The following is a 25,194-nucleotide window of genomic DNA, read 5'->3' on the forward strand; positions in this document are numbered from 1 at the left end:
GGTTATTTTTAAAACTAATTTGTCAACTGTCAATCATTCCAACAGTAAACCTAATTTCAACGACGTTTTAAACACTGAATGTGATCTGTGTTTTTGGTTTGTAAAAAGCGCGGCATTAAAATAATGCGAAAGTACTTGTATTAAAATACACTGTAGGTTAATTGTTAACAATTGATAATTTTATTTACATTAATTTATAATTGGAGAACAATCCAATGCAAGATTTTTAAACATTATGAATCTTATATGGCAATGAAAGCATTGTTGTTTCTGCTAATAATAATGTTAAAGTAGTTTGCTTTGTTAGTCTAACTCAGAATAATTCAGAATTCCATGTTTTTTTTGATTTATTAATTTGTTTTCTTTCTTTGATTTGCAGGATTTTGAGATCATTTTACTTTTAGTGGCAAAAATACTACAACTGGGATCTCGAAGATTGTTATTTTTCGAAGGTCTTTGGAGCGGTGAAAAATTAAATTTCTCGGACAATCTTTTTCCTTTGTCATACAGCTTTATCACTTCATATTTTTTACACGTTAATGGTCGATATATCTTTGTTATGTCGGTACTGGCTTTGATTAGATTAATTCAAATCAGAATTGTATTAAGTTCTAAATGGGAAAACGGCATAAATGCTGATTAATCTGTGGCTCTTTTCCATGTTTATTCACATTCCATCCAATCGTTTCATGCCTCTATGACTAGGAAGCAGTGGATCCGGATAAAATGCACAGAGATAGATTTGGAATCAGTTGAAATGGAAAATTATGATGCATACCACACACCGGCAAAAAAAGATAATTACGATGATGAAAGTGATATTTTTTCATGAACTCATGCTTCAACAAGTTCGTTGTCTGGATCCCATAATTCATCTAAAGGTTTTATTTTGGTTGTTTTTGGAGCAATTCAAGTTGAAGTTTTATGGCAATTTTGGTTGTGACTTGAGAATAAGACAATTTAGAAGAACAACAAACGAATAATTTGGATAACAATTAAAAACAACTTCAATCACTAGTCATAAACTAACCAGTTCAAACTTGAATACTTCGAATGGTAACAATCATATTTTCTCCAACTCCAGTTGATTGTGGTTTGAGATGATTTTTGATCTCATCGGATTTAGATGTATTGTTACTAATTGTACTAGAAGAAGACTCGGATGTTGGTTCCGAAGGGCAGTTGGCAAACGGTGTTGGAGGCTTAATTTTTGTTACATTTATGTCTAGATATTGTGGAGTATTTGATAGTTCACTTAAACTATTTGGTTTAATTGCTCTATGGGATCCATCGTATGGTAAATCGGGCAAGTAACACAAGGGTTCCTCATCTAACTCTAATTCCAAATCAGCAATGTCCTGAGATGTTGAAGTATTTCCAGAGGATGGATATTGTTTACCGTCTTTTGATTCATGCTGAGGAGTAACTTGACATGATGAAGTTGCACTTGATGTTTGGTGTGATGGACTGGCAGCGATTGAAACAGCAGCAACATAACTTAAATTGGGCATTGATTGTGTTTGCATGTACTTCATCTCCTGCCGTTTTCCTGTCTCATTAGAACCAATTACTTTACCCTGATGACTACCCGTTTCTGGACAATTGGCTTCTTTTGTGTTACTGTTCAAAGTTGACAAGGGATTGGTTGCAGTCGTTGTTGTCGTCGATGAAGTAGATGAATTTGACTGATTACCGTTACTAGAGCTTGCTTGGTTGGATAAATTACCATTAATGGTAGCCATACAATCAGATTTTATTGAGTTTGACCTTGTATTGAAAATTGCTCTATGAACTTCATCAAAACCCACGCTAACGGAAGATGAATTTGATTGGTTCACAATAAGGTCACAATTTTTATATTCACCACACTTGTGACCTGGGTCAAAATTTTCAACAGAGTTAACATTCATCAATTGATTGACGGACTGTGATGTTGGCGAAGAAAAATTATGTGTACCATCACTTGAAGTTGACGAGGAATAACCAAAGGTTGATGTAGATGAACCAACTATGATTGTTGATGGAACGGTTGGTATCACAATGGTGTTTGGATGCACATTTATATTAGATTCATTTTCAGATTTTGAACAATCTGAATCTATTGAAGTTCTTGTGTTGTAGATTACTGAAGGTTTCCGAGAAACATTGGTTAACACTGCATCGTCCTTATCAAGATAGTTTTCATTAATTATACATTCAAAATTACTATCTTCATTTGATTCATTTTGCTCATAGATAATGCTATCTATTGCTTTGGTCATGTCATGGTGGACTGAAAATTGTTTACTGGACAAGTTGATTGGAACATTGGATAACGATTTGTACGAGTTGTGGTGATAAGTTAACTCGTCTTTCTTTTTGTTGTGTAAACTGTTAAAGGCTATTGATTCAGAGTTTAGTGTAGAGGTTACATCATGATGAACTGGATCATCTTGAACATGAACTTCAACAATGCAAGAACTTTTTGATGGAGTTGTAACCACTGGTCCACCAATAGTTAAAGTGATTCCATCAGAGGAGAAAGCATTACACAACATTCGTCGCTCAGAAATTGGAGTTGATAATTTTGATGAAGAATTATCATATCCATCAGAGTCAACCAAACCATTCGAAGCTGAATTAATTTGATTATGTCTTCGATTCATTCCATTATTGTTATTATTATTATTGTTGTTGCGATGATGGTGATTACTATTATTAACATCATGACTTAAATTATTAGTATTGGTATTACCTTGAGAAGCACCAGAATTGCCGTTAACACCATTTGAATCATTGTTGTGACCAGATGCTATGTTTTCCAATGACGAAGGTTGCGAGTATGGTGGTGGCGGTCCCCAAGCCGCAAACAGTGACTGAGGTGAATTTAAAAGCGGCGGTCCATTGTAAAAGGGTGGTGGTGGAGGGTGTGCATAAGCCATACTATGTAAATGATGGAAAATGGCATCGTTTGATCGCGTTCTTCGAGTATTTAACCGAGCCAATGATCGGTTTCTAATTGCTGAACGATAAGAAGGATGAAGTGGTACAAGTAGAGGTGAAAAATGTCCAACAGGAAGCAAAGGATGGTGAGGAGGAGGTAATGTCGGTGTTAAAGGAGGTGGTGGTGGAGGCGGTGAATGTGGAGGAGGTAAAAGTCCATAGCGATTTGGTGATCTGTGATTAAAACGATTTTCAGTCACCATTACTTCTGGACAATCTGTTGAATTGATGGTGCGACCACGTCCTTGTTCACGAGAGATAAGACGTCTTGAAGTGCGTTGTCGTCGGTTTTCCCTTTGTTCTCGGTTAAACAGCCAACTAAACAGAAAACTGGCCAATGTTCGAGATTCACTTTCATTACGTGCAGACTCTTCAGCAACACGAGCTCCTGTTCCTTCAGGTAAAAGGCCTGAAGGACTATTCACTACTGTATCACCAGAAATAGTACCATTGGTATCGCTTGGAGAACTTGTCGGACACGGACCAGTTGTTCCATCATATGTAGGAGTACAATAGCTTCGGTAATCAATAAGATCCCAAGGAGGAGGTGGCGGTGCTGGCCACATCCAGCCACCTCGTCCAGGTACGTTACCGTTTGATCCATTGGTTGGGTAAAAAATATCATCCATAAAGGCTGAACATCCTTGAGCAGCAAGTGCATGTGGTGGTGGATAGGAGAGTAAAGGAAATGGTGGACCAAGCGGATCATGGCCTCGTCTAGAGAATGCATGCTGATGAAATCTTCGTCGTGATTCCAATTGTTCAAGATATTTTCTCTTCTTTTCATGGCTCATCAATTGGTAGACTAGCATGGAAGTGAAAATGGAGATTAAAATTCCAAAAACTGAGACACCAAAAAGTGCTCTAAGACATGTATTGAGACTGCCATGAACCACATCACAGTTTGGTATATTTTGAAAAGCGTAATGACTTGAATGTCCAGTAACTATTGGTTGTGATAAAGGCCAAGGATAAATGGATGACAAAAAAAAGAGAAAGACAAAGAAAATGGAGATAAAATTAGAATGATTACAATGAAAGTAAATTTTTTTGGAAGAAGCTTTTTGTTTGGCGATATTTGGATAAATCAACCATCAAAACAGAATCTTCAATGAACCATGAATAACAAGCAAACAATAAAGCTCAGGATAAGGAATATACAAAAAAGCAAAAAAACAACAGCGGACAATATTGATAATTAAAAATAACTAAAGCCATTGGGAGTGAAAGGATAACAAGAAACAATCACATTGAATTGATTATTGAAATGATAAACTAACCTTGAACCGAAGGATCATTTGAACCTGTTATTGCTGAACCTGTCATGCATATACAGGTACTTGATGATGCTGTGTATTCACATCCTTGGAGGTTTTGTAATCTATTCAAATGGATTACAGTTGTTGTTACAGTTGTGACAACGCAAATAAGCGCACAAATCAGGCAAAAGGCTCCTGAAATTTTGATCTAATAAGGAAGAAAAAGAAAATTATTCGGGTCACATAATTAGTTAATAGTTCGTACAGCGTTGTTAGGTTGCTTAGAGAAGAGTAGTGCATAATAAGGGTTAACAGTAACAATACAAGATAATTAAATGTATGAATCTATTAATGCTATCATGAGTATGTTTGATATCAAGCTGATTGTGTTAACCTTTACGGAGAAGATTATTTAATTTGATGTTTGGAGTTGAATGTTATTAACAAGCTGGACAACAACAAAAGTCCAACCAATTAGATGGAAATTGTTTCTCTAACCAAGTCAAGATGACAATAAAATATGTCAACTAGTTAAGTGTTGATTAACAAAAATTAGAGGAAAAATATGTTTCTATCTCTTGATCAGTCAGCTGTGCTAATGGTCAAAGCAAAACAATCAATCATTAACAAGTCAGATTGTGACAAAGTTAATTATTGTTGAGATGTAAATATTGAATATTTAATGTGTTTTTTGTATACAATCAAGATTGACTCTTTTTTGTATTATTATAAATTAAGATTGAATATTTACCAAATAAAAGTATCTCAGATGACGTTTGGCTAAGATACAAACAATTATGCCATTTACAATGAGCTGTTAATGAGGATGAAACCAGAATAATGTTGAAGATGGTAATGATGTTTGTGGTGTTCATTTTCATAATGAGCATTCAAAGAATGGTGTTAGGTGAGTCCAATGCAAAAACCAAGTGATGATAGGAATGATAAAGACGGGTAGAGTAAGTGTTGAAAAATTGTAAACAGAAAAAAAAGATTGAAATTAATAGTAATGTAAGGTTAACATTTTTGTGGCAAAGTTAATTGGTATTAGGTAGATAAATCTTTCAACATCATTTATCTTTTTTTGTGTAAATTAAAAATCAGGTAACGATGAGGTGAATACTTGGTTGTATGGTTAAACAGTAGAAATGCATTTACCTTTCACTTTTTGTTTTCTCACAGCTTTTCACTTTTTACCCGTTTAACATTGATTAGCATTACAATTATTAAATTAGCATTGTATTAAAATAATTTTAATCAATTCAGGTGTTACCCTAATTAATCTGGATGATTGTCACATTCACTCAGGATTCAGAAGGAATTTCATTTAGTCTGTTAACAAGCTGAAACAAACTGCTTCAACATCACTTGGTACTGAACAACAACAGTGAGGAAAGTAATGTCAGTGATTTAAGTTAATTGTCGCTTATTGTTTCTGTCATCTAATTGTGTAAACTAGCCTGTTGATTGGTGCAAGGCTTGGGAATTGGTTTCAAAATGAAAGTAATAACAATTTGTATTAATAGTTTATCATCATTTTAACAAGCAACAAACTTGAGGGTAGAGTTTCAAGTTGTTAAGAAAGATTTATAAGTGTATCTTGTATCTGTTTGTGAATCTGACATGATTGGTATAATTAAAGAAATCTAATTAAGAAGTTATTGATTAGTAAATTAAAGTGGCAAAAATGGATAATGAGACAATTGACAACATTGAAGATCACTTGTTATAAACTCCTTTGATGGTACATTTTGAAAGACAATAACCGCAATCATATTTGATTGTTGTCACAATAATGGGATAAATGATGTTGAGGATTTTTAACAGTTTTTCACAGGGACACAATTAAAGATTATATTATTACCGTGATTGCAGGTATATATGTTGGTATGGTTTCAAAATAATGAAGTGATGAAGTGTAACTTGATAAAATGAGATAGATTACGATGAAAGCGAGACCAAGAAGAAGTAATAAACTTCCACAAATTAAACAGAGTATCACATATTTGTGGCTAAAGGCATCTTTCCAGGTTAGTTGATTAACATTCATCTTTTTAAGGTATCCACAGTACAAGAGATATATACACTGGTCTGGGATAAGCTGGATTTGTTTGGCAAAATTTCAATTTCTCCAATAATTTGAGGATTTGAGCTGAACAGCAAGAAAAAGATATCCACACAGAAAGTGATAAATCAACAGCAATGAATCAAGTGTTGGCAACAGTCTTAACGGGTTAAGTTGCCCTGATTGAAAATTTCCGGTAATAGCCGTTTCAATGGATAATAATCATTTTTGTAGCGTATGATGCTTTTGGTTGTTGGCTAGTTACGATTTCCAGAAAAATACAAAGCCAGCTAAGGTTGAACCAATTGTTATTTCTGTAGAAAAGGAATAAAATCAAAATTAATAAAAATAGATACAATTGTCAAATCTGATTAACCCATGTCAAGTGTAGACTGATAAAAAATGATGGAAATAACGTCAACAATAATTTAAAGTCAAGGATAATCAAAGTTTGATAGAAGTAGCAAACAAGTTGACAGGATTGACGGTTATTTGCTACCATCAAACATCAATTATGATATTAGTAAATTTTTTTATCTTGCCTGTAAGCAGTATATTAGTGAAAGTGAATTGTTACAAAATGAAATTTTCAACTTAAAATGCGCTCTTCATTAGTAAACAACAACTTTCACTGATGGTGCTGCTGTGCAACAACAAGTGTAAGATGATGTAACATCAGAAGATTGTTAAAGTATTGTTACAACGCTTTTAGTGACCTGAGTTTTTTTCTCCTTATCTCTCTTCTTATCATATTTGTGACAAATGAAAAGACATCTATTCTAAAGACTAAAATGTTGCTGGGTAAGTCAAGTTGTGCCAATAAACTAGCAAAGAAAACCTGAATTTGGTTTGAACATCACCCAGTTTAGAGCATTTTACTGGTAAGACTGATGGTTGTGGTTGGTAAATCAAAAGTCACTATGATTAACTCGCTGATTTAACTTTGTTTATGTCACGCAAAGCATCATTGTTAAGGTTGACATTTCCATTTTATTTCAACTATCACAAAAAAAAGTACGTATTTCTGTTGCTTTATTTCCTCGTCGGGCTTATTATTCCCATTTTCCCTCCGTTTTGCTTACTTTGTTATACGTACATAACTGAAGAGTTTTTTTTTTGTTTATGAAAGTAAACACATACGGAAGTAGCTGTTCCTTTAAAAATCAAATTTATAAACAAATTTTGATGTTAACGTTGATGGTGGCAGTGATGGCGATAGCTGATGTAATGTGAAGGAGGATGATGCCGATCAATTTTGACAGACTTAAGAGATCAACTCGAAACACTAGCAAAAAGATGATTCAAAGACTAATATCAAGCATGAAAGACACAGATGCAACGTTATAATCCAGTGGCAACAAAACGATTAAAAGCACAAGTTAAAAAAACAAAGAAAGCGAAATTACCAAAGGAAAAAGAAAGTTCAAGTTGTACCATTGGCAGTAAACTTGCAAGTAATAGTAGACCTAATCTTACAACGTTAACCCAACCCTGAGCTAAGGTCAATCAATAGTGGTTTTCTTACAAGAAAGACATTCCAACGTTCAAGAGGCAAAATAGTGAGACAGAGAGTGAGAAAGAAAAATAAGGTCTTTGGTTTAAAAAAAATAGGCAAAAGGTCTAAAAAGTGGAATAAAAAGAGAGAGAGAAAAGAAAGAGATATTTATGTATAGAGAGTCAGACGATCCAGTAACTACAGCTAGATCTTTCTTTGGTTATTGGAGGGAAAACTGGAAAGAAAAGAAACAAACAAAAAGACCTTAGGAGACTTTTAAGGCCCTGGAATTTTAAGTCATGAGAACAGCCTAGGGCAGTTTATCGATAGACAAACGAGCTAGGTAAAGAGACAGAGATAAAGAGAGTGAAAGAAGAAAGAGGTTTACCTTAAAATTATGTTTGTATTTTTACAGGGTTGGCCTTACGTTATTTGTGTTTACTTTCAAATTAGTTAACTATTGACTTCTTTTTGTCTCATTTACCCACAGAACGTTTTGTTTGATATGGATCATGTTTAACCTGCTCATAGACATTTCTCAGTGAGATAAAGATGCACAATCGATTGATTTAGAAGGATTTCAAAGGAATTAAAATTGTCCTCAGTTTGTTACCTCAAAGCAACCAGTTTATCATAAGGATTTTCTTGGATTATTACCGTTTCTGTTGAACTGTTGAAATGTGATCATTTACTTTCCACTGTTGCTTCAAGTCAACTTTTTCCATGTTCACCATTTCAACTTAAATTACATCTTTATTTTTCAACTTTTTTTTTGCTCATGCAATAGTTTTCTTCCTCTATTTTACTTATTCTTTCTCGTCAGCTCTTGGTATTTTCTGCCACTTTAGTTGGACTCTCTATGAATCTAAATCATTTTATTCTTTTTATGTCTTTTTTTAGCGTTAAAAGCCAAATTTTGGGTCACGGTTTGAAGCTAGCTTGGATCCAACAAATGATATTTGAAAAGCATTTCTGGAAACCAAAAAAGTTTACCAATGTTGGCCAATTTCAACAAAATTGTTGTTTTTTTCATTGGACATAAAGGAAAGATGCAATTATTGGATGCAAACCGTTGGATGGTCAATAGAAAAAGTGAAGCCAATTGTTTAACTTCAATTTAAAATACAAGCCACTCTTTATTCACTTTACTATTTATCAACTATTTTTCATGGAATTAAGTAGTTACTCAAGGACTTGACCACAGAAGACCGCAAAAATTTCAACTCTCAAGACTATTTTCATCACTCTGCACCCATCAGCAATCTAATTTCAGTTTGAAATTGGATTGGTACTAATTTATTTTTAATTGATAGCAATTGTGGCTTCCAATAAGAGTGCTGCCATTTAGAATTATATCTTGAAAGAAGTCATAAAACTGTCTAAAGAGCATACACACTGGAGTTTGAGTTATTTCAGTCACACCGTTATAGCCAGAATAGTAACTTGAATTATCGTAATGATAGCATTGAAATTGTACAACTTTTAAAATGGTATTAAATAATTTTTACAATAACTAGATTTTTAAATGAATGGTGTTTCAACTCAAACAATGATGATGCTTCAATATCTAACAGTAAGGCAAATACGGAAAAGAAGTAAGCAAGAAATGAAACACACAAAGAAAACAAGGAGCATTTTACAACTTGAACAAATAAGGTAACCTGTAGTGAAGTCACACAGAGAGTACTGGATAAAGATGAGTGATAAACAAAAAAAGATGAAGATAAAGCTGAGTAAATCACAAAAATAGTTCATGAAAATATTAAAGATGAAGTAACCACAAGTAGTAGGAAAACAAAGCACCATAAATCCATCTTTACTCAACGCAATTTATTAAGCTTATCAATTTGGGTAGAAACATAAATACAGATTAACATTAGAGTTAATTCAACCTGATTAAATTGACATTAAACCAATTGATCTAACATAATTGTAATGAAATACAATTAAAGAAACACAAGCAAAAGGATAAGTAAAACATAACAATAAAGGGCAAGTGCATCAAATAAAGGCTAATCTAGGGCAAGTTGTTAAATCTACATTTGTATGATGGCTACAAAAGCCTGTCAAGAAGCTGTCATCAGTAAAGAAGATAAAAAAGAAAGAGAAAAATGATAAAAATGAATATGAAGACGAGTTTTTACCTGAAAAATTGAAATCAGTTGACAAGCAATTAAATAAAGATAATAAGACATCAATCACTAGACAGATACAATTATTGAGTTAACAAACGTCTTTTCAGTGAAATTGTCCGAATGAAGTAAACAATTATTTGCTTGGAACCAGTTAAAATGCATCTTCAATGATTAACTATTAAATGTATTGTTGAGGTAAACAATTAGCAGGACAATGTTTAAGTGAACATGATTATTGATCATGATTTTGGGTTTGCCGTAAAAGTAGCTGGCCAAGTCGGTGGTCAAGTAAGGGCAAATGTATACATAATAGAGGATAAAAATTGATGTTGCTACCGCTTCTGGCTGATGGTTATGAAAATGATTATCAAGATTATTGAGGATGATTGTTGGTGATTGAGGAAGAAGCCAGGAATGGGTAAGTAAAGGATAAGAGGAAAAATGATGCTGTTTGCAAGATGAAAAATTATCATCACGCAAATTGTGTATAAAATAATTATTATTTATTAAAGCAGGATAAAACGAGAGTGATCAATTGAATGTTTTTCATTTGTCCTCAATAGATAATCATCTTGGATAATTGATTAACGTGAAAAAAAGGGAAAACAAAAATTGTAATTATCATAATCAACAATACGAAATGGTCAACAAAATCAGTGAATATTAATAAAGAAGAAAAAGAAAAAGTTGTTCATTTAAAAGTAAATTCTGTAGCCATTGTTGTCAAATTGGCTTCTTTCTAGTCTACATAATTATTCAAATTAGTTGACCAACGGTTTGTAAGGTATAATTTAGTTGAACCATTTAAATGGTCAACTTGTAAATCAATGTATTACAAAGCAATAGATTTGCCCAGTCACTTTTGTACAGTCATACAGCTGGAACATTGAGTGTAATGTTTATAAGAATTAATCATTAGTGAATTAAGTCACAATTGACAATTGAGTTCATAAATATGCATCAATATCAATATGATTAAGGCGATGTGATCCAGGCAAACCTTGTAATTTTGTATTGTTTTCAGGTTAATCACTTTCTGGCAAACCTTTGATCAAACCTGGCTTTTAAATGTTAGCTTCCACTGTTGGACTTCATTGCCTGATAAAAAGCAAAAACTCTTCAATTCGATCTGTTTCATCTGAAATGTTTCATTTTGTTTGAAAAAATATGCATTCCTAAAAGTCTATTTTTATCAAAAACAATGATTTTTGTATCTTTAAGTGATTGAAGGACTTTATGGTCTTGTTAAGATATTATCATCTTGTAAAGATTTCTCATTTCTCTCATGAATTTCCGAGTAAAAAGAAATTTTTATTGGAACCAATTTGAGTCGAAACAATCAGTAATAATTTACAGCAATTTAATACAATTGTTTTAGTTTTCAATGCTCTAGTCACAATATTAATGCAAAGCAATGGTAAAAAATACGTTTAGACAAACAACCCAAAAGGTCTATCAGTCAAGTAACAAAAAGCCTTGTCAGTTGATATCTTTACCTGAACCAACCTACACAGTCAATATGTCTAAATAACTCAACCTTTACTGACTCAGGGCAAATGACTTCAATTGTGTTTCAAACAATATGCATCAACATTGAAACTGAATGCATTAATGGAGAAAAAAATTGACCAGAGATTCAAGGTAATAATAATTTTTCAATATTTCAAAAAGGTTATATGGACACACTAAACATCACGATTGTCACTTATTATTGTTAACAACTTGTATCCATCATATAGCCTTGTTCAATGTCCATCACAATAATAATGATCCTTCTGAATAATGCAAATGTTTCCAAGATTTGTTATTAAAAAATTGATTCTCATCTGATGAGCTCTTTTTCACCTCATCATTAATTTACGGGAATCATTAACTTCCAAGTTCATACCAATACACTTTACTAACACGATGATGGTGAAAAAACAAGGCCAATGAATGATATAAGGCTAATCCAAGTCCAACAATTAGCGACCTTAATAAGATAATAAAACGATAATGGTGATTATGGTATTGGTTGGGAAGGTTAACCATTTTTTACGTCCACAACTGATCAGTAAAACACACAAATTACAAGGTAAAGTGTTTAGTTGTTTTTTTTGTTCATTTAAGGAAAAGTAATGTTAGTGAAAAAACAAATGATCAACTCAAGGTAATAACATGATCATTTGAAGAGTATAATCACAATTAGAGGATGAAAAAATTCAGTTAAGAGATAATTAATGAAGAAGAATAAAAAATGGCCAATTTTCATCAAAGTTTAACATTGTTTTTGCATTTAACGATCAGAGTTGCTTTTAATAGTTTTAGATGATTAGCAATATCATTAACAGTGATTATCCTTTTCATGCCAATTTATTGATTAACAATTTAAACCTTATAAATTCATTGCAATATTGAGAGACTGAATGAACAAAAGAAATCATAAGACACTGTAATTAAACTCTTTTTTTCTGTTGGTAACAAATGAAATTAAGGCAAAAAATATTAATATCAATTGTATTATTGGATGAATGGTGAACAAAAGAAGTGCATATAAAGTTTACATTCAATGGTTTGTATTGTTCAACTTAAATGTTTAATGATTATAACGTTTATTGATGACAGTTGAACCAATCAATATGCAACATTTAATGATAATGTAATCATTTCCTGGCTAAATTATTGTCTTTATTGGTAAGATCTCAATCAGCTGGGATGAAAGAGCTTTTAAAGTTTCATTTTTATGGCAAGAATAAAGAGAATGAAAAAAGGCCAAATTTATGGATTTTATCATGAAACACACAAAAGATAGCATTAATAGCGTTTAAGAGTTTGCTGTTGAGTAAAGCTTATCAGACTGTATTAACGTCTAAAGTACATCATTAGGTTATTTTGCATTGTGACAAGAGATTTGTTCAGTTTGTGTGAATAAATGTCATCAGATTGACGCATTTCATGTTAAAGTTTCGGAAAAACCTGGATAGGTCAAAGTTTAACTGATTGATTCGACTGGTTAATGCGCATAAGGTTATCAAGAGAAACTTCATTTGTCTTGCAACCAACATCTTGTGCACATCATTGGGTTAACCAGAAAAAGGCAGATAAAATTCTTGATATATTCTTGTAATCTATTTCATATCAGGAATATTGTAAAGTATTAAAATGACTTTTTTGCAATTATTTCAACTCTTTTGCTTGAAGTGAAGGGTAGGCAACATCATTAAGAGATTTGATTATGAACACAAAAATGAGACAAAAGTCTCAAGATAAAATTTTATCAACACCAACATTAAAAAACAAAAATCAATTTGAATAAAACTGGTCATTTTGGTGGCATTTGATAAAGCAATAAAGAAATGGAAATTCATATTTCTGACTTTCTTTGGTTATTACCAGATAATTATTGGAAGAAGTGAACAGAATCAATTGTTCTGATTTAAGTACGAATCCAATGATAAAATGCAGAACTCATTTGACACTTGACTTTCTTCGAACCCTTTGACTGATGAGACCCAAGCTCATGGTGTCGATATTCAAGTGGATTTGTTGATTAAACTGTTGATTGATTCAAGAGATATTGACTTTCAATAGCTAAAGATGATTTTATGCTAATAAACATTTCCCTTTACAATTTGAATCGTTACTCAAGCTAATAGTTTACCTCTAAATCCAAGCAAAATGGTAACCTAATAAAGCAGCTAAATAACCATGAATAACAGCTTCAAGAAAAGGTTTTAAAGGCTATTAGATAATACAAAATGTGAACAAAAAAAGGTTTCAATCTTATTATTAGGATTCGTTGTAAAATACAAAAAATGATTCCAAATGAATTGAATTGAAAATGATGGCACAAGTGCAGGTAAAAAAAACGGAAACAGTGCATAAAATAGAGTTTTATAAATAAAATGATTAACTGAATGGAAATCATGTTTGTAAGGTGTTACCTTTTATTATCATTAATATCATGATAACAATACAGACAAATTGTTGTTTCACCGTTTCTCACGTTTTTCAATCTGAATTATCGCAAATTGTTCATTAAAGCAACAACCAAAAATGAACAAATAATTGTTATAATAAAAGATAAATTTTGCAAGTTTAAACAAATTCTGTGTCAAACAAATTGTCATTCAAATGGTCAACAATTATTGGAAAAGCTAAAAATAGAATCAAATATTGATAAACTGACCCTAATGTTGTTTCAATAAATAATCTTGTAATTGATGTTATCCAAGATTAGATGAAAATTCATTTTTTACAATCAAATAATTTCTGTCAATTTTCAATTTTAGTCAACCTTTAAAGGTGTGAATCTATCATTGAAATAAATCTTTCATTCTTCTTCAAATGGATTTCATTTAATTTCAAATTAATCTGGAAAATTGTTCAATATCAAGTTCCGGTTATTGGTTGTTTAAGGTGTGTTTAGTAATTGGAGTAATTAAGTTTTTTATTGTTCAACAATTAATTGTGAAAGTAAAGAAGCAATGAAAACAATTGAAATTCAACGAAATTTATGAAAAGTCAACTTTTTTTCAATGAAAATTAACCCATTTCCACAAATGTTGATCCTGTTAAAGTTCATCTCGATGTAAATTATTTGATTGTTCATCTCACAGTTAGTCTTAATAATAACCTGAATCACACCCAAAGATAATCTCGATTGTAATCATGGGTTAACCTCATTTGACCTCAATATTTGACAACATTTTCATGATAACAAAGAAAGCAATCAAATGCATCAACAATAGTGAACCATTTTCAATATTTAATTTGTTATTATTGGAATCAAATTGAAATGAAAAGTTGAAAAATGGTAAAAATTTTGCTTCCTTTAACTGTACAGACAATTGAACATTTTTTTCAATATAAAACAAGACATTTTAACACTTACAAATGATTCAAGTTTTCAAGTTTACATGAAGCTCAGGGAAAATGAAAAGTGACAATTAAATGGAGGGAAAAAGCGATTTGAGAAAAAAAGAGAAAAAAAAGTTTTCATAATTCAATTAATGTGCACAAATCAAAATCAAGGTAACATTATTGTTCAACATTTGAAAGCTTTTTTCCAAAGCAAATGTTCCAATGTTTAACTGAATTAAAATTGAAACAATTAAAAGGTTATTGACAGGAGAAAAGTGAAAGTTTGTGTTTTTTTTCTCATTGTATTTAAACAATCATTGAATCAATCAAGCAATCAGTGATTGGCAACATTCGCCATGAAAGGTTCAAGATGAGTAAAAATGTATTTTCAAAGGTGATTCTCAGGAATCGATTGGAAATTTGTTTAATCATTTTTGGTAAAGGATTAAAGGTTTTCCAGGTTTTTGTTGTTAATGGCCATTTAAGTCAATCAACAATTGCAATTGTTTTGCTCATTCAATTTGAAAAATATTGAAAACAACTGAAGCTCTTGAGATAATCAGCTCAATAAGGTTGTTAATTTATCAATCAGTAATTAGCTGATAATTGAGGTAAATTGAAAATCGAAAGTTAATAGGCAATAATGTGTAAAAATAGTGACTTTTTTCATTACATCAACAGTAGCTTAAGTTGATTTAAAGAAAAGGTATTGTAATGTAATAATGAAACATTATTATCATGATATTCAATTGCTATTGAAATTGTTATTGGATATATATTTTTGAAACGCTTTGTGATCGCAGCTATTAACTTTGTTGGGATAACTAACAATTTGTGATTTGAGTTTTAAATCGAGTGAAAATAGAGAAACATTGAAAGGGGTGAAAAGGTAGGGAAAAGGCTTGAGATCACAATTTTACCTTTCAACAGGTAAATAGTTTTTCACGCTTGTTTAAGCTTATTAGAAAGTTGAAAGGCCGAAAAGAGCGTCAATCATTTGGTGAGTTATAATGGATATGCAAATGAAATGGCAAAATATTTTCCATTATTTTCCATTTGGCGATAACTTTGAGAGAAACACAAATTTTCCGACGATAATCAAGTGACTTGGAGAAATATAAAGATTATTCTGGATTCTGAATAAAGAAATTGCCATTTTTCCATTTTTTGAGTTACAATTGATGTGAGGATAGAAAAGGGAAATTGATTGAAAATGGTTTTCATGTGAAGTAAAAAATGTTTTGCTTATTGATGGTTAGGCAATGGTTAGTGGCTGTGGGCAGTTGATCGTTGCTCTGGGTTTGATTGAAGGCCTTTCAAGGCCTCTGAAGGTTGATCAAGATTATGATTCAAGGATTTACGTATGTTTAATCAGTGTTCATCATTGAAACAAAACTGTGATGATCAAGATGGAAATCAATTAATGATGATCAAGCAACCTTGTGCTGATCCTTTTTTCATCTCAATTAGATTCTTATTCAAATGCAACTAATCAAGGTAATGATTAACATCATTGGATATTTAAAATGATCACATGAAAATATGAAATTATGAATATTTAAAATGATTACTTCTTCATTTGAATCTGATTCAAAACTAGCATTATCTGTCTACTCTGAGATTCAGGTTAAAGGGTCTTGTTGTGATTGATGTTTAATAATTTTTCAAAGTTAATCATAATAATTTCAATGTGAAAAGACATTTGAAATTAGTATTAAAAATGTCAACCTTTTCTCGAACAAATGCAAGGTAAACTGGATAAAAATTACTAAACCTTTTGTAAAGAAAAGCGGGAAAAGAAAAGAAGAGAAAAATGAAATTGTGAGAATCTATCGGTTCAACATTGAAATCGAATGACGATTTTTTGGAAAATTTGTTCACCAAAAGTTCAACAGCAAACTGAGAAAGCCTTCAATTTTTCAATAACGACAAACCTTTCAAAAATCAATCTTTTTTCTGCCCACTTTTTGTTTCCCATTTTTCACCACCAATTAATTGATTATCGTTTCAATCTTTACTCTTGACAGATTTTGTTTCATTTTTTGTCTCTTTACCGACATTAGCATGATAATTAATCATAAACTTGTTCAACGTGAAAACAAACGATAAAAGGTATTCATTTCAAGATGGCAAAAAGTTCACCTTCGGCTATTGCAATCGATTATTAGATTAAAAATTTGTGGTTCCGTTAATATTTTAACCAAGTCAGTCAAGTCAACCTTGCTAATTAACTTTCAACTAATTATCGTTAATTAAAGAGAAATGATAGATTCATTAAGGTGACGATAACGACAGAAGGTAAATGCAGGAGAAGAAAAAAAGTCAATGAAAGAGACAATTTTTACGATCGAAATATCGGTCAAAGCAAACAATTAATCGAACAGGGTAAACATGGTAAGCCTACACATTTCGATTGGAAGAATGAACAATTTGCAAAATCAAAGATTCCAAATGTCAACAAAATTCATAACTCAATCAAGGCAACAAATTGTTTAATGTTTTCACTTTTCATCATTAATTTATGAAAATGAAAACAATAAAAGTGAGCCTCAAGGTTTGCTCCAAGATTTCATTGATAAATTTCATCTTGAACGTTTTCCCCGTTATCATCATACACTAACCTAATATTTCAAGTATTCAGTGAAATTAATGATGGAAAAGTGCTTCAGGGGAAAATTGAAAGCAATCTTTTTGGTTGAATCCTTCACAATTAATCGGCAACAATTTTCATTCAAAGCCAATTGGGGTTTCAGCTTATTCATTATCAGCTTTTCCAGTTTTGAATATTGTTCAATTGAAGTTGGTTTTTTTTGGTCGGAAAGGCTCATTGACATGATTGTTCAGTTTTGATACTTTCAGTGTTAGACTTTTGTTTTGCAGTTTATTTTCACTCTTTTGTTTCCTATTTGATTTCTCAGTAATTATCGTATTCTCACGAGTTATCATCACACCAAATCATCAACCTTATTAACAATTTTCTTTCTTTTTTGCTTCTATTCTTTACCATATTATGATTACAATTAAATTTGATTTGTTGATTAAAACTCGGTTTTGTGTTTGTTCAGTTGTTGACTCAATCAAGGTGTTGATAACAAATGTTTATTAGTTTTAACGGATTGGTAAAGTGATGAGAGAAAAGTTCGTGATTAAAGAATGAGAAAGTTGAGATTATCAGATAAAGTTCATGAATGAAAAAATAGAAAAAATTTTGATGAAAACAATCTGAAGTGAATCTAAATAAAGATGAACAAAAAGATGTTTAATTCTGGATTCATGGATAGAATCTTAGAACTTTGGAAGAAAATCGTTTTAAGGCAGAAACAATTGTTGACGAAATTTGCGTAAATTTAAAAATCGAAAAATGCTTTTAAAAAATTTACGTTTTAAATGTTATTGAATTTTGAAATTTTGAGATAAAATGTAATAAATTTGAAGAAACAGGAAAAAGAATATCTAAATTCATGAAAAATTCTGGTCATTGAATATCAATTTGTAACGAAAAAAGATGAAAAATGAATAGTTTTATGAAAATTGTTAGAAAAGATGTTTTTGAACATTTTCATTGATCAACTAAGCATTTCAATGTTACTTGATGATGATTAATGGTGACTTTATTCATGGTTTCATTTGAAGATATGCAATACATATCAATGAATTTCACGAGGTTCCGTTTTATTGATAGGTGACCTCAGATAATCTCAATTACATGTTAATTGAAGATGAATTTGAAAGATGGAAAAGGTGTCAGGATAATCTTGAAATGCTTCAAAATTAAGTAACAATGGATATTGACTTTAAAGGTGAAAACAAAAAGGTTTCAAAATGAGATTAGAAGCTTTCCAATGAGTCCAGATTTTTACTGGTTCATGAAGTTTTAAGTGAAATTGAAATGAACTAAAAGAGGACCAAGAAAACGCTCACAGTTGATGTAAAGATTGAAAATGAATTCATGAATTTATTCCATCAATTCATGCATCATTCAATTTCCATCCTTTTAAATCGCTTCCAATTCAGTTGATTAAAAACAGTTTGAAGATTTACTTTCAACTTTAAACATTTTTTTTTTGGTGTAAAAAGACTTGAAAAAAGACGGAAATTTAACTTCTAATTACAATTGTTGAGATTCGGAAAATGTTGGCTTTTCATAAACTTGATCTTCGGTGACATTTGATAAGACAAAAGCTCTTGAAATTGATTAAAAAATGTTGTTCAGGGAAAAGAGGTGAATGAGTTTGTGATTTGAATAAAACATTGAAATAAATTGAAAAGATGAACTCAATTGTCCAATGATCTTGTTATCAATTGATTGGAAAAAACTATTCAACCTTTAAAGGTAAAATGAAATTGAAAGTTGAAATCGGAAAACATTATCATTATCAATAAATGAGCGAAATGATGAAAAGTTTCATTTTACTTTGAGCTTCTTTTCAAATATAACTCGAGGCATCATCAGATTATTATCATTACTTTTAATCATAATAATCATGATACAATCAGATAGATATTTATAATCTGATGGAAGAAGAAAAAAAACTTTCCTTTCCGGAGTTGCGAATGAAACAAACTATGAAATGAGCGTTTCAAGTTTAATCAATGAGAATGTACCAATTAATGAATTTGATCATCATGACTCTCAGGAAGTGTTCAGGTTCGTAAGTTGATTTTTTCTACTTCTTCTTCTTCTGGACTAGAAAACAATTGGATAAAAAAAGGAGTGACAATTAACGCAAGATTGTTAATTACTCTTCTAAATGGTAGCATTAAAATTTCCGATGAGATAATCAACTTTAATCAAGGATGAACACTTTAATTGTTGTTCAATTTTTCAAACCTTTTTTAAAGCCTTCTTCAGTTAAAGACATTCCTTTTTTTATCTGCTAACACGAAGCTCAAACTCAGTCAACTATGTAAGTTAATCAGTTAGACATTGTTCAATCGTTTAACAAGATCAATTTAAAACAATTACGGAAACAAAATGGCCAAACATAACAAATTGGTCATTTCAACATTCAACCATTTTCCTGGTTAGATAATTAGTTTCTGGTTAATTGGCTAATCGGGTTCAAGCGGCATTCTCAAGATTGTCTCTCAACGGTTCACTCGACAGTCTTTGGGTTATTTTGCATTATTGTGATAATTCATGCATTTGGTTTGATTGTTCATTAGGCTTTGAAAATGAAAAGCTTTACATTTAGCTATTGATTCAAAATCAACTTTTGTAGTTTTTTTTGGTAAAATTGTAAGACTTTTGTAAAACCTTGCTTTCATATCTGGGTTCACCTCTTACCATTGTAAATGTTGACCTGAAAAGGGTCTAAAAATGGCATTGAAAGTCGATATGATCTTATTGTGCCTTCAACTGTTTAGCTTTGCCTAGACCTGGTTAACCTTAGCTTTATAAAGTTGTTTGACCTGAAATAAAAACTTCAACTCACGATGACATCAACAATAGATTGACTAAAGTTGATTTCAATGCAAACTGCAGGTCACTTTGGTTCCACATCCAGCAAATGTCAAGGGAACTTGAATCTGGTGCAATTGAATAATCTTTAATCTTTACTGTTAATTATCTTAAAAGAATGTAATCAATCAGTTGAACATAGATTTTTGTGCAATGGGGAAACAACCTTTTAATCACAGTAATGATTAGGTTACTTTGGGTTACAATATGTTTATGGTAATGATGATCATGTTGATGAGCATGATGAGAATATTTTTAAACCATTTTTTCACCTCTTCTCCTTATTTTGTGTGTTGTTACACCTTATTTTCTCAAGATTATTATGAGCAACATCTTTAAATATGTTGGCCTAGAAAAGCAAAGCAAAAAAACAAGAAAACCCAAACAAATGTTAAGAAACAGGTAAAGATGTAAACAACAGGGTAAAGTAAAAACTGGTTCCTCAAAATGATTTGCTCTTTTAAAATCAACTCTTTCTTAAAACCTTGTTTATCCATTCAGAAAACATTGACTTCGTAACTAATTATCAATTGGATAAGAAAAAAAATCTGCAAATTTTTCAAATTCTCCAGTTGCACCTGAAGATCATCGATATTCATCTTAATAAGTTCAATTGTTCAACAGTCACCAAGTGCTATGCAAAGTCATAGAAGGTGAAAAATGTTTAAATTTTTGTCTCTTTACGATTTACTTAGACTCAGGTAATAACAATAAAAATGTTTGCCATTCAAAGGTTTTTGTGAAAAGTAAAATACTTTTAAGGTTCACAGGTAAGTGAATAAGGTAAAAATAAGAAAGGAATAAAAATAAGAATAAAAAGATAAAAAAAAAGGTTAAGACGTTTCAAGTGAAATGCGCCAAGTAAAGGTTGTAAGGCTTAACGAATTGGTTTTTAAATGAAAAGAATCGAGAAAATGGGAAAAAATGCTTTTCATTTTCATCTTTTCTGGTTTACCTGGAAATCGCAAGTAAATTTATTGCTATTAAAGTAAAATATGGGTTTTGATTGTTTCTAATTTCACCTTTTTTCTTGTTGAATTTTTGGATAAATTTAGATTGTTGGTTGAAACACAAAACGATTTATCAGTTTGATCGTTGATGCATGATTTTGGATGAAATTTTGATTAATTAAGATTATCTTTTCATTTGTTTAATTTTTCTTCTCAATTTCATCATTTTCATCATGTTCATCATCATTATCATGAAAACTATTCTGGGTAAAATGATGATATTCATTTGATATGAAAAACTAATGGTAATTGGATTTTAATAGCAGATTAAGAGATGGGTCAGATTGGAATCATCAAGTTCATCTTGCCAATCAACTTAATCTGCTTGTTACAATTAAAGGTTAACCATAATCAGTTCATTGTTTCATCTTGAAATTTCTATTGTGATTAAATATATATTTTTGTTGGAAAATAATAGCAACATGAAGTGACCTAAATGAATACATCAATGAATCAAGAATCAAATTTTCATTTTAAAAACCATGAAAATGAGGAAAGGAAAAAAAATTGTCATTTGAAAAGTTTAAAAATAAAAATCAATTTTTGTCTCAACAGAAAAAAATTTGAACATTTCAATGAAACATTTCCAATAATTTGACTAATCAATTTACTGTGCAATTAGTGAAAGTAAATTAAAAAATTACACTTCAATTGTGTCGTTGATTATCAATTATAATAATCAGTTATTTACAGATTTAATTGTTGCAACAATTGAAGCATCAAAAGGCACGTTTACATGATAATTGTTTCATTGAAAATTCATTTTCTTTTTTCAATATTTCTCTTGAAAAATGTTTCCTTTAACATTTTTAGAAAAGTTAACAATTTAAATTCAACAATTAACTATTCAATTGGCTAATCAATTAGTTTGGTGAAAAAGGTAAGAGCTAATTTGGTTTGGGTGAAAGTGCCAAATGAATTGTTATTGATAATGATTGGAATATGATTTTTTAGTCTTTTATGGTTACAATGAAATTGGGTTAAATACTGGTTTTAAAGGCTTCAATTTTACCGATTGAGTGATGGACAGAAGTGAAGATGAGAAAGTAGCACAAATGATGTCCACTGACCATTCCTAAAATAATTGTAGTGCATAGAGCAAGGTTGGAGCATAACATGATAATGATTGGGATTGAATGAAATTTGTTCATGTCTTTACTGATTTTTTGTTACATCAACCTATTGATTAACTAAACATGTAGAAACATTTCATTCTAATGATATTTCATCAACTAAAAGGATACAATTTACACTTTAAATCAATAGAGTTGAATGGATGGAGAAGAGAAAATCATTAGTTTTGAATGGAACTTTGAAAAGCAGAAAAATTCATCAAAAATGGTAATTTCTTTTCCATTCTTTTTCCATCTTCGACTTTTCAATTGAATCCTGAAATTTCAACAGTTGAATGAAGAGTACAAAATGTTGGAATTGAAATTAAATTTTCATTTAGAAATTAAGATTTTGAGATTGGAAATGTTTTCCAGATCCGATTTTTTTCATGACAAATTCAATTGTTTCATTTTGATCCATTTGAGTCTAATTCGAGTCTATTTTTTTGCGTTGCTGAATTACATGAATCTTTTCTGAATTAGTCTATTTTCAGGGTTTTCTGACGGTTTTTGCTTCTTTCAGTAGACTTTATTTTCTGGTCATCATAACATTATGATGATTGAATTGAGTCAACAACAGAATAAACGATTGTCAAGATTATTGGAAAGGAGAGTCAAAATAAAGTGACCATTAAATGGAAATTCATAGTTGACCATTGAATTGGTAAAAATGAAAATTGTATTGATGATGACAAGATGATTAGAGGTGGAAAGACAAGAGACAGAAGTACAATGTATTTTTAGATTTGGTTCATTTGATGACAATTTTTCTTGTTCATCGGATTCTTCACTTTTGTTACATTGAAATTCAATTTGACCTGAAATTTGCTTTTTTTCTTCCTCTTCATCGACAAGATAATTTTCATTCACATGAATGAATATTTTGAGTTGCTTTTTGTGATAATGATAATAAGAGACTAAATGTGAACAACATTTTTGGTAGCATTTCCGTTCAGATGTTAACTTCTCATGGATCTCATCATCACCCTGAAGACATTTACTCTTATTTTTATCTTAAAGACTCTCAGACAATTTGAAAAGTAAAGTTTGTCGAGCAAATATTTTTGTATCTCAATCAACAAGAAATACAATTGTAATGATATTATTAGATGTTTGATGATAATGAAGATTAGGGTGAACCAGAAAACCGTTAAAAGCTCATGGGAATGGAACAGGAAAAATGGCGGAAATGTTTGAGTTTACATTTGAATACTTTGGTGAACGATAAAAGGTGATTGTTGACTTTAATGGTTGCTCTGATAATGTAAAATCACCAATCGCTTTTATAAGCTTGACAATATCATGTATTGATATTGTCTTAGGGGAGGAGAAAGAGCAAGATTAAGAAGGAAGAGGAAGTGGAAATATTCAAGAAATGCTATTCTCAGAATCAGGTATTGATCAGATTCAAGATGGTTTCAGATGATGGTCTAGATGATGTGATTGTGATTTATGGTTAACTTATGATTAAGAAGAAGCGCAACTTAAAAATAAAAAAAAAGGTTATCACTAAAACACGTTCATCATGTAATCATCTGTTTTCATCACTAAAAATGTTCTTCTTTTTGCTCTTCCTTTAAATGTTCATCTTTATCTTTCAAGGCGTCAACATTATCATCTTTGGGTTTGTGGGACAAATGAAGGAAGCATGATGATACTGATCATGATAATGCTGAACATGGTGAGAAACATGATGAAAGATTGAGATGGTTGACGGAAAAAAAATGTTAAAATGAAAGAGGTTTTCTGGATTTACCATCATTTTGCGATTTGTAAATGATAAAAATTGTTGACATGAGTTGCAGTTGACAATATTGGTGTAAATGTTTGAAAGCTTACCTTGGTTTTTGGGTTAAAATTTGGGTTAAAAAAAGAGATTTGTGAATTGGCCAATGTTTACTGACTCAAAATGAATGGCTTAGCAGAAAATCACAAATGTTACATCCAAATGTAGGTGATGTAGTTTGTTGTAAATTGACAATTTAAATTTAGAGTTGAGTTGCAATCAATACTGACAATGGTAAAGGTTACATGTTACGTTGAGATACATTATTGAATCCAATATTTGCTTGTAATCATTAAAATTAACCTTTAAACTGGCTTTTCTTTCCTTGGTTTGTTCACTTAATACTGGATGGATGTTTAAACAAATTGGTTGGTTTACTTTGGCCAAAAATCACAACACACTTGAGGGTTAATGATGTTGATGAATGTTCATCAGATGATGTCCTTTACATGGTAGCATGAGATTTAGAGATAAACACGAAAATTTACAAGAAAAAAAACAAATGTGTTGAAAGACACTAAAGGATGTAAACCTTTGATTTTAAATTTGTCCAAATTGTAACGTTGGTTCAAATAACAGTCTAATTTTTGTCAGGGTTTTAATCCGGTTAATGTAAAGGGTTGCTATTGTTGTTGTTGTTTTTTGGTTGTTGATGGTAGATCCTTTAGATGATCATTGAAGCCTCAGATCAAGAAAACAGATTGAATGAAGAGAAGATGAAGAAGAAAAAGAAGAAAGCTGAATTTCGGTTTACTTTTTTCATCTTGTAAAATTCAAGACTTTCATTAGGTTCATTTTTGACTAAAGCCGAGAGGGGAAGAAAGAGAGAGCGGGAGAGAGAGATGGTGTTAAGGCGGAGGAGTAGTGATGACAAAGAGAGAGGGAGAGAAGAAAGAAAGAGAAAAAATAAAGGAAAATGAAAGATGATAACGATTAATTCTGAAAGCTGCTGAACTGGTTCTGATAAATAAACAAATCAAGTAAGTACGAAACCAGTCAAAACAAACACATCTGTCGCCCTCTATTGGAGTAAATCTAAACTTTTTT

General features: G+C 31.1%; 1 protein-coding gene and 2 long non-coding RNA genes across 5 annotated transcripts; 2 read left to right on the forward strand and 1 right to left on the reverse strand.

Moving 5' to 3' along the window:
- The first annotated feature begins 17 nt into the window (after positions 1-17).
- LOC149093896 (uncharacterized) lies at positions 18-457 on the forward strand. The gene is made up of 2 exons (XR_016198866.1): positions 18-152; positions 380-457. It is a non-coding gene; the product is annotated as an uncharacterized LOC149093896 (long non-coding RNA).
- Positions 158-25,160, reverse strand: LOC107359871 (uncharacterized). 3 transcript variants are annotated; one of them, XM_015926459.3, is made up of 5 exons: positions 24,201-25,160; positions 6,106-6,620; positions 4,993-5,055; positions 4,263-4,449; positions 158-3,928 (listed from the first exon to the last, which is right to left on the reverse strand). In XM_015926459.3, exons 2-5 carry the CDS (start codon positions 6,289-6,291, stop codon positions 1,035-1,037), a joined length of 3,330 nt encoding a protein of 1,109 aa, XP_015781945.2. In that variant the 5' UTR covers positions 6,292-6,620; positions 24,201-25,160; the 3' UTR covers positions 158-1,034. The 3 variants fall into 3 exon arrangements, with proteins under 3 accessions (XP_015781945.2, XP_015781947.2, XP_015781946.2); XM_015926461.3 differs by lacking the exon at positions 24,201-25,160 and adding an exon at positions 7,403-7,541; XM_015926460.2 differs by lacking the exon at positions 24,201-25,160 and adding an exon at positions 7,389-7,528.
- Positions 6,969-8,358, forward strand: LOC107359873 (uncharacterized). Its single transcript, XR_003081769.2, has 4 exons — positions 6,969-7,107; positions 7,171-7,320; positions 7,436-7,760; positions 8,292-8,358. It is a non-coding gene; the product is annotated as an uncharacterized LOC107359873 (long non-coding RNA).
- Positions 25,161-25,194: the final 34 nt, after the last annotated feature.

Source organism: Tetranychus urticae, chromosome 2 (assembly GCF_039701765.1).
Source record: "Tetranychus urticae isolate SD_2017Ah chromosome 2, NJAU_TeUrti_SD_1.0, whole genome shotgun sequence".
In the NCBI taxonomy this organism is placed as follows: Eukaryota; Metazoa; Arthropoda; class Arachnida; order Trombidiformes; family Tetranychidae; genus Tetranychus; species Tetranychus urticae.